Source organism: Muscardinus avellanarius (assembly GCF_963383645.1).
Source record: "Muscardinus avellanarius genome assembly, chromosome: 12".
In the NCBI taxonomy this organism is placed as follows: domain Eukaryota; kingdom Metazoa; phylum Chordata; class Mammalia; order Rodentia; family Gliridae; genus Muscardinus; species Muscardinus avellanarius.
This window is the reverse complement of record NC_137798.1, coordinates 26,164,918-26,177,921: the sequence shown is the minus strand read 5'-3', so window position 1 is coordinate 26,177,921 and position 13,004 is coordinate 26,164,918. Positions and strand designations below refer to the sequence as shown.

Below are 13,004 nucleotides of genomic sequence, written 5' to 3'. Positions count from 1 at the left end.
GCGTGGCCGCCGCGGGCTCGACGAGAAACCCCGCGAAAATCGACTCCTTGCAGTGCGTAATTTGTTGATTTCCCACTTTCTCTTTGAACCCCTCCCTCCACGAAGGGAGGATTTAAAAAAAAAAAAAAAAAAAAAAAACGCTGTCGGGACCCGGAAGCGGAAAGGCTGCCTCTGAGGGCGGCACTTCCGGGTCACCGAGAGTGCGGGATTCCGGGCCGAGAGCGGGCGGCGGAGCTGGGTCCTCGCGTGATTCTCGGAAGCCGGGAAGCAGCGGTGTCCGCGGCTATGGCTGTGACTCTGGACAAAGACGCGTATTATCGGCGAGTTAAGAGACTGTACAGCAACTGGCGGGTAAGGAAAGGCCCGTCATTTCCCCTAGGGAGCCCCCTCGGCCATCCCATAATAACCCTGCCTCTCGGCGCCTTTTTTTCCCTTTTGGTCAGAAATTCCCGGGTTTAATGTCGCGTTCTTTTCGTTGCTCGCGGATCACTCACTGCGGGAGGCTACCAGTGGCGCCCGGTACTAGGGGATCCTGCCCTGCGGCCCCCACCATTTTCCCTGCGGGCCGGCCCCGGTCATGCACAACAGCCACCTCTCGCAGTCTCTTCCCGCCCTAGAGGAGGCAATGTCTTTCCCTCCCACTCTGACCACGTCTTGCCGTCCCTCCTGCCGTGTCCACACGCACTCGCTCTGTTGCTCCAGAACTACAATATTCCACGCCAGGTCCCGCCAGAATTTCAACCATCTTTGTAAGGAAGGGATGGAGGGGCCGGGAGGATGTGGGTCGAGTCCTTCCCATCCATCGTTTGCGGAGCATTCGCTGCAGTTCGGAAAAATAATGCTCACGCACAACTGCTTCGTGTTCTAGGCCCCGCCTGGGTAACAGACCTAACCCTGAAAACCCTCAGGCATTAGTAATACAAAAACAAAACGGTGTGATGGCTAAGACCTGATTAGTTTACCATGTTGGTTGAGTATCCAGGGCACGTGTTCAGAAAAAGAGCTGTAGCAGTTCCTAGTCTTTTGTAATACGTTGGATAATTTTGTTGCTTTAAAAACGTCCATAGTTAAAACTTATTTTTATGATAGTAATTTACTAACTGAACAAACGTTGTGATTCCATGCTGTGATACAGACTAAACTGTCTAACCTAAGTCTGGCCTGTGAGCCCTGTCACCAAGGAAAAATATAGATGTAAAGACTTTTAGGAATCTGAAAACGCCCTGACAAAAATTACCAACTCTGACTTCAGCAGTGTTATATCTTCCAAATTGATCCTCTACTGAAGGTGGGCTGTTTAAAAAATGGTTATTTTCCTGCCATTCATATGAAAAATATGTGAGTATGTTTCGCCTTTTGAACCTAAATGCAATAGGTAATTGGGAGAAAAAAAGGACAGTGTTGCATTTTACTAAAAGCAAAATAAGTTGTAATCCCAGGGCTTGGGAGGCTGAGACAGGAGGATCGCACAGGTTCAAAGCCAGCCTCGGCTACTTAGTGAGGCTCTCAGCAACTTAGTGAGAGACCTTGTTTCCAAATAAAGTATAAAATAGGTCTGGGAGTATAGCCCAGAGGTAAAAAAAAAAGCCCCTGGGTTCCACCCCCCAGTATCACCAAAAAAAATAATAATAACAACAATAATAATAATAATAAATAAAAACTCCATGCTAAATGAATGCCGAACATAAATTTTGTTTTGGAATTTTTTTTTGTTCATTTGTACCAAATGACTTTACGTACTCTGTCACATATTTATATTCTACCATGACTTATGTGAGAAACACTTTTCTAATATTTTCTACTGATTAACACATCCTGACAAGTTGGTAATAATCAGAAGCCCTCCCTTCCATCCATAAACCCAAAATGAAACACCTTTGATGCTGTTTCTCATCCCAGTGATTCAGATTTCATCAAGTAATTTCTCTTTAAGGCTATTCCTGATAAATGCTTTACTATTTCTTAATTACAATTTTCATAACTTAATCTAAAAAGACAGTCACAATATCACACACATTAACTGAGTGGAAATTTCTAAAACATTAAGCTTTTTATCCCAAATACAGACATCTTTTGTGTTGATATCTTGGAGGATTGGTTCCAGGGTGCCCTTTCCCTCAAGTGTACCAAAGCCTCAGGTGCCCAAGTCTCTATGTAAAATGGTGAAATGTTGGCATATAACCTGTGTATGTCCTGCATTTTAAATCATCTGAAGATTATTACATAAGATAAATGCTGTATAAATGTCATGTTGTTTAAGGATTAATACCAGGAAAAAAGTTTGTATGGTCACAACAAATGTGAATGGAGGGGGTTACTGAGAATTGAACCCAGGGACATTCTACTCGAGCTACACACCCAGTCCTATTTATTTTTTATTTGGGGTAAGCTAATGGAGATTGAACTCAAGGGCATTCTACCTTTAAGTCCTTACCCATTTTTATTTTTTAAATTTTGAAGCAAGGTAAGTTGCTGAGGCTGACTACATACCTCCCGTCTCAGCTTCCCAAGTACTGGGATCACAGGTATGTGCTGCCATGCCTGTTTTTTGTTGTTGTTGTTTTGTTTTGTTTTGTTTGCCCCATCATATAGTTTCAGTTCACGATAGGTTTGATCTACAGAAGAGAAACTCATGGATATGGAGTACTTATTTCAGAGACAATAATGTCATTCAGTCAAATAGAACAAATAGAACAATAAGAGACTAGGGGTATAGTTCAGTGGTAGAGGGGGCTTGCCTAGTGGTACAGGCCCTGGGTTGGATCGCAGCACTGCTAAAAGAAAAACTGGAGAACTCTACAGTGACTAGAACTTACTACGACTTATTCTTTTATAATTCTTGTTGAACATTTAAGTTTAGTCCAGACTTTTTTGTTGTTGTTGTTGTTGTTTTGGTTTTTTGTTGTTGTTGTTTTTTTTTTTTTTTTTTTTTTTTGTTAGATGCCTTGATATCCTAGAGTCCTGGTTTACTTTTTTCTTGTTTCATTAGGGCATTCTATCTAACTCCTTCTTAGGAAAGCATGCAAAAAATATAAATTTCTTGAATACTTTTGTTTCTTAAAAAATAAGCATTGCCGGGCGTGGTGGTGCACATTTGTAACCCCAGCTCTTGGGAGGCTGAGACTGGAGAATTGCATAGGTTTGAAGCCAGCCTCAGCTACGTAGAGGTTCTCAGCAACTTAGTGAGACCCTGTTTCCAAATAAAGTTTAAAATAGGTCTGGGAGTGTAGCCTGGAGGTAGAAATCTGCTGGGTTCCACCCCCAGTACCACAATAAATAAATGAGATAAATAAGCAAGCAAGCATTATCTTGTTGCATTAGTTTTTCATCATTGTAACTTATCTATGATAACTCATAAGCAGGAAAGGTTTGCTTTTTGTGTGTGTGTGTAGTACTAGGGGTGATAGCCAGGCAAGGAAAAATTTACTTTAACTCGCGGTTTCAGAAGTTCCAGTTCATAGGTAATTAGCCCCATAGCTTTTGGAATGGTGATGAGGCAGTACATAATGGCAGAAGAGGCTCCTCACCTCTTGGTAGCTGGAAAGGAGGAGGAGAAAGGGGCATCTGCTTCAAGGTCATGCCCTCAATAACCTAACTTCTACCAGCTCTCGACAATGCACAAGTTAGGAACCAAACCTGCAACTCCTGGGCCTTTGGGGGTGTTCATAATCCAAATTATAACATCTGCCCTCTCTTTAGGTTAATAACATAGTTCAGTAAGTATAAAATTCTGTTTTGAAACTATCTCAACTTTGAAGCCACTGTTAGTCTTCCATTATTTAGTATTTTATAGCTTGATTTTCAATTTAACAGTGGTATTGGTATATCTGTGTGTGTCTGTGTGTGTTTTGGGGGATGGCACCCAGAGGTATTAGGCATTCTACCTCCGAGCTACACCTCTGGCCCTAATTTTTATTCTTTATTTTGAAACAGGGTCTCACTGAGTTGCAAAGGGCCTCACTAAGTAGTAGCTGAGGCTGTCAGCAAACTGCAATCCTCCTCTCTTAGCCTCCCAAATGCTGGGATTTACAAGCGTGTCCCACCATGCCTGGCTTTTTTTGTTTGTTTTGTTTTTTGTTTTTGTTTTTGGTGATACTGGGGTTCCTGGAAGCCCTTCTACCTCCGAGCTACACTCCCAGACCTATTTTATACTTTTTATTTGGAAACAGGATCTCTGAAGCCAGCTGTGGAACCTGCGAGATCCTCCTGTCTCTGTTTCCCAAGCATGGGTGTGCGCCACCACGCCCGGTATTGTTATATCTTGATGATGTGCCTGGCAGTATTGTCACACCTTGATGTGTCTTGATGTGTCTTTTTTTTTTTAACCCTTTCTTCAGTTGAGGGGGAGGCTTGTAATAACAAACTCACATCCTTTCACTGGTAAAATGTTGTGTTCTTTGAACTGATTCTTTTTTTTTTTTTTTTTTCAGTGAAATTTCTATTCAGTAGTATTTGAACTCTTGTATTTGATTTAGCCGGGCATGGTGGCTCAGGCTTGTAATCCTAGCACTTAGGAGGCTGAGACAGGAGGATTGCACAGGTTCGAAGCCAGCCTCAGCTACTTAGTGAGGCTTTCAGCAGCTTAGTGAGACCCTGTTTCCAAGTAAAATATAAAATAGGTCTGGGAGTATAGCCCGGAGGTAGAAAGCTTCTGAGTTCCACCCCCAGTACCACGAAAAAATAATAATAATAAATAAAATAAAAATAAATTTATTTGATCTATTTGCTATTTATCTTTTAATTTTACTTTTCATCCTTTGTCTTCTACTTCTGGGGACAAAGTAAACTTTATTTTAACTTTATTTTCTCATCTTTTCTTGCTTTTTCCCTATTTTTACTTTGGCTATTTTTTTATTTCTACATTCTTATGTATGTACTGTAGTTATGTGTCTCATAAGATTTCAATCAACACTGGACTACATATTTGACAGTTAATCCATGAGATGAAAAATTCTCTTAGTGATGTTGTAACACACCCATAGCACAAACACATTACTTACTGATTTGTTGTCATGCTGGTGAAAAGAAACCTACTGTGCTCCCTGTCATTACAAAAGTATAGCATATAAAATTATGTATAGTGCATAATATTTGATAATTAATAATTATGGTACTAGTTTATAAACTACTTTTACGTATTAGAATATATTCCTAATCTTTAAAAGCTTACTGGAAAATAACTTGCAGTGATAAGACTTGGCACAGTCTCACCCATCTCGTGTTTATCACATCTCTTGATTACTTCAAGAGGCCACATTGAATGAATAACTCATACCATATGGATTTGTCTTAAGTACACACCATAATGTTCATGCTAGGAAATTACCTAATGATGTATTTCTCAGGTTGTATCTGTCACTAAGGAACATGTAACGGTTATTTATTTTTCTTGGGGGAGGACACTTTTATTTAAACCATTCCCTTTGTTCTATGTTGTTTTCCTTTGGGTTGCTCTCTCTCTTACATATTAAAAATCTCAAAAATCCAAAGGAAGACAGGCATGGTGGTACATGGGTATAATCCCAGTATTTGGGAGGCTGAGACAGACAGGAGAATCACAGGTTTGCAGCCAGCCTCAGCTTCTTAGTGAGGCCCTCTACAACTTAGTGATACCCTGTTTCAAAAATAAAGAATAGAAGGCCAGGCATGGTGGTGCACGCTTGTAATCCCAGCATTCAGGAGGCCAGACTGGAGGATTGCAGTTCACTGACAGCCTCAGCTACTTAGTGAGGCTCTCTGCAACTTAGTGAAACCCTGTTTCAGAATAAAGAATAAAAAAATGGGGCAGGGGATGTAGCTTGGCGGTCAAATGCCTCTGGCTTCCATCCCCAGACCCCCCCCCCCAAAAAAAAATTAAAGAAACAATAGAGCCAGGCATGGTGGTGCATACTTGTAATCCCAGCATTTGGGAAGATTTGACAGGAGGATCGCGGTTCACAACAGCCTCAGCTACTACTTAGTGAGGTTCTTTGCAACTCAGTGAAACCCTATTTCAAAATAAAGAGTAAAAAATGGGCCCAGGGATATAGCTCAGAAGTAGAATAACCCTGGGATCCATCCCCAGTACTGCAAAAAAAAAAAAAAAAAATTAAAATAGGGCTAGGGTAGCTTGATGGTACAATACCCATGGGTTCAATCCCCAGTACCACAAAAAATAATAATAATAATAATAATAATAATAATAATAATAATAATAATATAAAGAAGCCAGGCATGGTGGAGCATACTTGTAATCCCAGTGCTTAGGGGGCTGAGACAGGAATCACAAGTTTAAGGGCAGCCTCAGCAAGTATGTAAAAAAAGAAGGGGAAGCCGGGCGTGGTGGCGCACGCTTGTAATCCCCGCGCTTGGGAGGCAGAGACAGGAGGATCGCGCAGGTTCGAAGCCAGCCGCGCACACTGGCTTAGGAGACCCTGTTTCCAAAAATGAAAATATAAAAAAAATAGGTCTGGGAGTGTAGCCCGGAGGTAGAAGGGCTTCCAGGAACCCCAGTACCACCAAAAAAAAAAAGAAGAAGAAGAAGAAGGGGGAAAAAAAAGAGACTGGTGATGTAGCTCAGAGGCAGAATGCCTCTGGGTTCAATCCCTAGTACCACACACACCAAAAAAAAAAAAAAAAACCACCTCAAAACACTAGAATGACTACTTACTGTGCATCATACCCCTACTATTAGGAAATCAAAGATTTGCTATTGATACATAATCACTATAGAATACATACAACAGGCTTTCAAAAAGCATCCAATCAAAAAGATTTTTAGGAAGTACAAAGTATGACTTCAAATAGCCATAGAACAAAAAAGTTACATACTTTTCAATTCATTTAATCTTACTTACATTAAGAATGTATCTGCTTGGTGCTAGTCCTTAACACCTATTCCAATTTCATAAACAGTTGTGTTGTTACCTTTATTTTTTGTGGTATAAAACTCAGAGGTACAGTTACCTCTGAGTCTTTTTATTTTTTGAAACAGGGTCTCACTGAGTTGGGAAGGGCCTAGATAAGTAGCTAAGTGGCGGAGGTTGCCCAGGAACTGGGATCCTCCGGTTTCCGCCTCAGGAATTCTGGGATTACCAAGCCTGGCCTTGTTACCTTTATTTTTAATAGCTACTTTTTATTTTTGAAAAATGACACAATTTTTTCAGTGATACAGAGCATCATGTTTAATGTATTTAAGTTTAAAGAATTTAGAAGTATTTTTAGAAAATGAAGAGAAGGGAGAGTGGTGAATGACTAAGCAGAGCTGGGGTGGCTACACTCTAATGACTGATAAGCACTCGCTAGGACGATATTGGTAAGAAGTACACACTCCTTATAGAATCTCAATGGAAGCAGAACTCAGGAGGCACTAAGTTATGGAGGGGGAATCGGATGTTTACATGGATAAGTTCAGGGCTGAAGCATAAAAGTCTGGTAAGCAAGTTTAGGAGATTCATCACCAGTTATGAGAATCACTGGGAAAATTCTATAATCCCTCTGCAAAAGACTTTAACCTTATTATTATTTTTTAAATTTTTACTAACACAAAAGTTTATTTAACAAAGAATTTCATATGAAAATATACAACCCAATTTTTGTGTCATAGTAAAATGGACCCTTTGAAGAGGGGGTGTGGAATTCTGTTCAAAAGCCATTATTTATACTCGTTCCAAGGCTTCTAACATGATGATACTATTTCTTTGTATTACCATCATTCCAATATTTTTCAGCTCAAGAGGATGAGCTTTGCTCATGCTGTCTAAGAGGCAGGCTCAGCAATGCTTTGGAACGGAATTTGCAGCCTCCAACTTTAACCTTTAGAAACCTGTAAAGAAAAGAGCTCAGAGATGCTCTGGACTGAAGATAAAAGGCTGAACAAAAGAAAAGTGATAAATATTGGGGAATTGAAAGTCTAAATTCTGGGTAACAATAACTGGAAACAAATGAGAAGACAAGATATAAGATGTAGAAGAAGACTTTTCTGAATTGAGAGAAAACACTTTTGGACACTAATATCTGGGGAAATAAGCCTACCTCCGAGCTACACCCGAAGCCCTGTTTTTTTATTCTTTATTTTGAAAGAGGGTCTCACTGAGAAGTGAACCCATGATCCTCCCATCACAGCCTCCCACGAACTGGGATTATAAGCATGCACCATCACGCCTGGTCTTGCCTTGTTCTTATATGAACAGGTAGCTAAACCTCCTCTTGAATTTTTGAATTTTGGGGGGAACCTGGGGATCAACCCGAGGCATCAACCTAGCAAGACTGTTTCAAAATAAAAATAAAACAGGAAATTCTCTAAAACACACAATGTACTTAAAGATATCGAAGTCAACCACTAAGCCAAGCATGGGAAGGAGGATGGGGAGGAAATGGGGTGGGAATTGGGTAGGGGTTAAATGGGTGATGTGTAAATGTATATCCACACAAGTTTTTTACCCCAATATGATGTATGAATATAATGCATCAATAAAAATTTTAAATAAAAAATAAAATAAGAATAGGGGTATAGCTTGGAAGTAGATGCCTTTCTTTATCATCATCACCACGCCACCACTCCTGGCTATATATTTTTTTGGAAACAGGGTCTCTTAAGCCAGCACAGCTGGCTCTGAACCTGCATAATCCTCCTGTCTCTGCCTCCCAAGCGTGGGGATTACAAGCATGCGCCACCACGCCCGGCTATATTTATGTTTTATTTTGAAATGGTCTTACTAAGTTGCAGAGGACCTCACCAGATTGCTGATGCAGGCCAAGAACCTATGATCCTCCTTTCTCAGCCTCCCAAGTACTTTGATTACAAGTGTGTACCACCACACCCAGATTAAGAAACCTTTTTTATGTATGTGTAATTGTGGGCATTGAACTCATTAGCATTCCTATTTTTCCTTTCTTCCTTTTTTGATACGGGAGATTGAACCCAGGGGCGATCTATCTTCAAGCTACATCCCCAGCTTATTTTTTATTTTAAAACAGGGTCTCACTGAGTTGCAGAGGCCTAAAAGTAGCTGAAGGCTGGCCATGAACCTGGAATTCTCCTGTCTCCGCATGGCAGATTGTAATCTCTTAAAAGTAGTTGTATGAGCTGGGTGTGGTGGTGTACACTTGTAATCTCAGTACTTGGGAGGCTGAGACGGGGGTCACAGTTTACAGCCAGCGTCAGCTAGTTAATGAGTCCCTCCGCAACTTAGACCCTGTTTCAAAATAAAGAATAAAAAATGGGGCTGGGGTGTAGCTTGGAGGTAGAATGCCCCTGGGCTCAATCACCAGTACCAAATATATATATATATAGTAGTTGTGTGTGGACTGAAGCCACAACAGTGAGCTTTATGTATTCGAGTTATTGGTCTGCCTTCACCTTTGATCTTTTACCCATGGAATGACTTTGTAGTATTCATTGGTTATTTGGAAAATACTGGTTCCCTCAGTTGTGCAAATCTGCCAAATGTTGACGTATTTCATTATACAAATATCAAAGAATCACGTATGTTGGTATCATCACTGATCTTAACAAAAATGTGAAGCATAGAGCCATGCTTGGTGGTGCACACTTGTAGCCTCAGCTACTTAGTAGAGCCCTTTACATGGTCTGTTTCTGCCTCCCAAGTACTAGGATTACAGGTGTGTGCCAGCATGCTCAGTTATACTATTATCATTTTTTATACAAAAAATTAATGACATAGGCAAGGCATGGTGGTACAGGCTTATAATCTCAGTGCTTGGAAGGCTGAGCCAGGAGGATTACAGGTACTCAGCCTCAGTAATTTATGCCCTCTGCAACTGCTCATTTGGTTTTTGGCAAGGGTGTCATGACAACTCATCGAGGAAAAAAATCTTTCCAATAAGTGATGTTGGGACAAAGGATGGGCACATTCCTCGTACTGTATACAAAAGTAAATGCAAGCCAGGCGTGGTGACACACACTTGTAATCCCAGCATTCAGGAGGCTGAGACTGGAGGATCGCAGTTCGGGGACAATCTCAGCTACTTAGTGAGGCACTCTGCAACTCAGTAAGACCCTGTTTCAAAATAAAGAATAAAAAATAGGGCGGGAGGTATAGCTCAGAAGTTGAATGCTCCTGGGTTCCATCCACAGACCCGGAAAAAAATAATAAAAAGTAAAAACTATGAAAGTTTTGTAAAACTGTAAGTAAATCTCCATGGCCTTGGGTTAAGCAAAACCTTGGATAGACACCAGACACACAAGAAAACTGAAAATAGGCTGCTTCAGAGTTAGAAACTTGGCCAGGCCTGATGGCACAGGCTTGTGTTTTTTTTTGTTTTGGTTTGGTTTGGTTTGGTTTGGTTTTGGCGGTACTGGGGTTCCTGGAAGCCCTTCTACCTCCGGGCTACACTCCCAGACCTATTTTTACATTTTTATTTGGAAACAGGGTATCCTAAGCCAGTGCGCGGCTGGCTTCGAACCTGCGCAATCCTCCTGACTCTGCCTCCCAAGTGCGGGGATTACAAGCGTGTGCCACCACGCCCAGCCTTGGCACAGGCTTGTGATCCCAGTATTTGAGAGGGTAAAAAGGATCACAAGATCACAACCATCATCAGTAACTTAGTAAGGCCCTCCTCAACTTAGTGAGACATTATTCAAAAATAAAATAGGGCTAGGAGTCTGGCTCAGGGAGAATGCCTGAGTTCTATCCCCAATACCACACGTGCACACACACAGAAATGTGTCAGGCATGGTGAAACACACCTGTAATCCCAGTACTTAGGAAGCTGATAGAGGAAGATTGCGAGTTTGAGGGCAGCCTCAGCAACTTAGCAAGACCCTATTTTTCAAAATAAAAAATTAAAGGTCTGGGGATAATGTTGGGGTTGGAATTCCTCTAAGGTTTAGTGCTCAGTACCCAAAAAAAAAAAAATTGGAACTTTTGTGCTTACAGTACCCCATTAAGAAAATAATAGAAGATATCGAACAGAATAAAAAATATTTGCAAATGTCTGATATATGATTTGTATCTAGACCATAAAAACTCTTACACAACTAAATAATAAGGCAACAACCAAAATACAGATTAGACAAAGGATCCAAATAACATTTCTCCTAAAATGTATACAAGTTATCAATGATCACATAAAGTGATAAAATCGCCACCCATCAAATGGTTGTAATCAAAAATTGAGATAATAAAAGTGCTGGCCAGCCTATGGAGAAATTAGAGCCCTCATACATTCCTGTTAGGACATAAAATGATGCAGTTAGAAAACAGTCATGTGTTTAATCCCAGCATTTGGGAGGCAGAGACAGGAGGATCATGCTTCACGGACAGCCGCAGCTACTAATCAGGCCCTTTGAAACTCAGTGAGATCCTGTTTCAAAATAACGAATAAAAAATGGGGCTGGGGGTGTAGCTCGGAGGTAGAATGCCCCATCACTAGTACCACAATAAATAAATAAACATTGCTTACTCAAGAAGTTAAACATAAGAGTTATATAACCCAGAAATTTCTCTCCTTTATATACTCAATATAAATTATCCACGCATAAACTTGTACAACAGATGTTCATGGCAGCATTATTCATAATAGCCAAAAATTCGAACAACTGAAATTTCCAGCAATAATCAGATAAATAAAGTGTAGCATATACACACAATGAAATATTTGGCTATGAAAAGGAGTGAAGTATTAGCCGGTTGTGGTGGCACACACTTGTAATCCCAGTAATTGAAGGCTGAGACGGTAGGATCGGAGTTCGCAGCCAGCCTCAGCTACTTAGACCCTCTGCAATTTAGTGAGTACCTGTTTCAAAACAGAATAAAATCAGGCTGGGGGTGTAGCTCAGAGGTAATATGCCCCTGGGTTCAATCCCCAGTACCACCAAAAAAAAAAGAAGAGAGAGAGTTGAAGTATTGATAAATGCTTCAACACAGGCATGCCTTAAAAAACCTGTTATATTAAGCCGGGCGTGGTGGCGCACGCTTGTAATCCCCGCGCTTGGGAGGCTGAGACAGGAGGATCGCGCTGGTTCGGAGACAGCCTCGCTGGCTTAAGAGACCCTGTTTCCACATAAAGTTAAAAAATAGGTCTGGGAGTGTAGCCCGGAGGTAGAAGGGCTTCCAGGAACCCCAGTACCACCAAAAAAAAAAAAAAAAAAACCTGTTATATTAAGCTAGGACCGGGCATGGTGGCGCACGCTTGTAATTTCAGCATTTGGGAGGCTGAGACAAGAGGATCATGGTTCACGGACAGCCTCAGCTACTACTTAGGCCCTTTGCAACTCAGTGAGACCCTGTTTCAAAATAAAGAATAAAAAAAGGGGGGGCCTGGGGGTGTATCTCGGAGATAGAATGCTTCTGGGTTTCATCCCCAGTACTGGAAAAAAAAGAAGCTAGACATACAGGAGGATTACAAATTCATGGCAAGCCTTATTAGCTACTTAGTGAGGCCCTATGCAACTTATTGAAATCCTATTTCAAAAATAAAGGATAAAAAAATACAAATGGGTGAATGTTATTGTACCTGAATTTTGTCTCAATAAAATTGTTTAACAAAGAGTAACTAATAACTGTGAGGTTACCAAGCAGGAATGTACCTTAAATGTGATTTTGGGTTTTTTTTGGTGGTACAGGGGGTGGAACCCTGAGGCTTTCTACCTCTGGGCTATACTCCCAGACCTTTTATATTTTATTTGGAAATAGGGTCTCACTAAGTTGCTGAGAGCCTCACTAAGTAGCTGAGGCTGGCTTTGAACCGTGTGATCCTCCTGTTTCAGCCTCCCAAGTGCGGGGATTACAAGCATGCACCACCACGCCCGGCTTAAATGTGAAATTTTTATTAGGAAAAAATTGCACATATCCTGAAATCTATTCCTGTTTTGCTAATTGCCAATGTGAAAAGACAATCACTAAATTACTTGTTCTTTTCAGAAAGGAGAAGATGAATATGCCAACATCGATGCCATTGTTGTATCAGTAGGTGTTGATGAAGAAATCGTGTATGCCAAATCAACTGCCTTACAGGTAAGAGGTTTATAACATTTTTCAGCCCTTAGTATAATTGAATCA

At 40.8% G+C, this 13,004-nt stretch overlaps 1 protein-coding gene across 1 annotated transcript in view; it reads left to right on the top strand.

Annotated features, from left to right (window-relative positions):
* Window positions 1–285: 285 nt before the first annotated feature.
* Window positions 286–13,004, top strand: part of SUPT16H (SPT16 homolog, facilitates chromatin remodeling subunit) — a gene marked incomplete at both ends in the record, with an annotated part of 42,847 nt that continues 30,128 nt past the window's right edge. The window contains 2 exons of the mRNA XM_080706741.1: window positions 286–351; window positions 12,867–12,959. Of these exons, the coding sequence (XP_080562867.1) occupies window positions 286–351; window positions 12,867–12,959 (159 nt within the window). The remainder of the gene's footprint in view (window positions 352–12,866; window positions 12,960–13,004) is intronic.